At 42.4% G+C, this 2322-nt stretch overlaps 1 protein-coding gene across 1 annotated transcript; it reads left to right on the top strand.

Moving 5' to 3' along the window:
* Positions 1–475: 475 nt before the first annotated feature.
* On the top strand, positions 476–1417 carry LOC149258995 (uncharacterized). Its single transcript, XM_089444796.1, has one exon. The coding sequence runs from the start codon at positions 476–478 to the stop codon at positions 1415–1417; it is 942 nt and encodes a 313-aa protein (XP_089300922.1).
* The last annotated feature ends 905 nt before the right edge of the window (positions 1418–2322 follow it).

The following is a 2322-nucleotide window of genomic DNA, read 5'->3' as shown; positions in this document are numbered from 1 at the left end:
TAAATCTGAACACTGGTCATGGCTTATAAACAAAATTGAAAAAAGGATCAACTGCTGGCATCATCGTCTACTGTCAAAAGCTGGTAGACTACTACTGATCAAATCTGTTCTTGAGGCTACCCTAGTCTACTGGATGTCCCTCACATGGATACCAAAATGCATCCTACAAAAAATCCAACAAATCTGCAACAGGTTCCTGTGGAATGGCAATAAAAAGGGGAAGATTTTTGCCTGGACAAGATGGTCAATGGTCTCCACGCCTAAGAGATGGGGAGGGTGGGGACTAAAATCTCTCTCCGAGTATGCACAAGCGTTGACAGCTAAATAGGGCTGGTCACTACTCAAACTCGACAGTTTATGGGCGGAGGTAATACACCAAAAGTATATTTGGCCCAATAACATCATTGACTGGATCCGTAGACCCACTTGGAATCGACAAGGCATATCTGCGATCTGGAGGGCCACGATAAAAGCTATGCCACTCATTCGAGATAACCTGCTTTGGAGAATTGGCAAAGGCACACAAGTCCGTATTGGCCTAGACCCTTGGCCTGTCTCAGGGAATACACATCTACTACCGGAGGGATTGGTCCGCTATCTAAACAATAGGGGCATAAAATATCTTGCACAGATTGGCGATATTCAACGATCTACTATATTCACACAAGCATGGGTCACGGACCGTCAGTGGCAACTGACAGATGAATGGCACACATACTGGAAAGGCTACATACAAGCTCTTACCGAATCGCACATCAAGTTACATGAGGCGGAAGATGAGCTCATTTGGGCGCCAGCCAAATTTGGTATTTACGCACCAAAGCTTGGCTACTACAAGCTGATCGAAGCAAAGAAACCTGACATTCAAAAAAACTGGTGGTCTGATATCTGGCATCTACATGCACAGCCAAGGGCTCGTCTTCTAATGTGGAATATTCTTGTAGACAAGTTACCTATTGGCTCCATCCTCAGAAAACGGGCATTCGCAGGGCCAACTTGGTGTGTCCTTTGCAGAAAAGAGGAAGAAACAACACTACACATATTTCTTACCTGCGAGGTCACTAAGGATCTGTGGTACCAGGTCACAGAGATCCTCAACATAAACACAGTTTGGCAGGGTGCAGATATCCTCACAGCCTGGGATCAGTGGTGGTCTGCGGTGGCTTCAGAAAAGGCTCGGAACTTACCGTCGGTGGTATCCTGGTACATTTGGAACAGATGCAATGCCATAATCTTTGAGGACTCCAGGGTCAATTGGCACCTCCTCCTGCCGTCCATCTGCGCGGCATACACGGAAGTTCCATTTGAATATAAACCTAATACTCCCAGGAACATTATGCCTGAAAATATCAACAGAGACATGCCTTGGGCATATTTTGATGGGGCTGCACCAATGCAAGGATGTGGGGGGGTATAGTATTTCATCTATCTGACTCACACTATTTTCACCTGAGAATGGGTCTTGGTCCGGGTACCAACAACCATGCATAACTTATTACACTCAGACATCTACTCTATTTTGCTATATCCAAAAATTGTTGGCAACTACAAATCTTTGGGGACTCAAAGATTGTCATTGATTGGGCAAATAACAAAACTATATGTCATGCATATTCATTGAAACACATCTTGGAAGAAATTGTTTTTCTTAAAACACATTTTGACCAGATCATTGTTTCTCATATCTACAGGGAAAGAAATGCAACTGCTGACCGGCTCTCGAAAGAAGCGGCGGATTGACCTCTAGGAGACTGGCTGATTGAGGAATACAAACTAGAGGGGATGCACAGGTTTTTTCATCGACCATATATAGATGGCCTCCAACAGGGGACACCCTCCCCACATAAATTTTGCTCTACATGTTTCTTATTGTATATAACAGCACAGTATAGATCGGCTATATTTACTGAATGAGGGATATTCTCCTCAAAACTCTGTTTTTATTTTGGTTATTTTGTATGACACTGTTAATTCTATGAGGGATACAGAACCTTTGCATCCCAGTGGGTTTTTCCTTGATGTATTTTTTATTATTTTTGAACAGTGGTGAAAACCACACTACAGCATATGCCCTTGGCATCAACAGCATGTAATTTCTCTTTTAATAGAAATTATGAACTCTCTTTCTTCGAAAAAAAAAAAAAAAACTTATAAACAAAACTGGGAGAATGCAAAAGGTATTAAAAAAAGTCTTGAATGTATCGGCGAAATAGTTATGTGCTACCAAATGGTTTTATTAAACCTTTGTGGTCACACGAGTTTTGAAATTAACAACCAGCGGTTAACACCGGCGGTGGTTATGGGTAGTAATGGTTAGTTGAT

The sequence above is a fragment of the Pinus tabuliformis genome, chromosome 6 (assembly GCF_031772625.1).
Source record: "Pinus tabuliformis cultivar Carrire ecotype Pingquan chromosome 6, CPIR1, whole genome shotgun sequence".
In the NCBI taxonomy this organism is placed as follows: Eukaryota; Viridiplantae; Streptophyta; class Pinopsida; order Pinales; family Pinaceae; genus Pinus; species Pinus tabuliformis.
This window is presented reverse-complemented; position numbering and strand designations above follow the sequence as displayed.

Bases quoted from the DNA above. Each gene is read 5' to 3' on its own strand.
- LOC149258995 (XM_089444796.1), top strand. From the start codon at position 476: ATGCCACTCATTCGAGATAACCTGCTTTGGAGAATTGGCAAAGGCACA.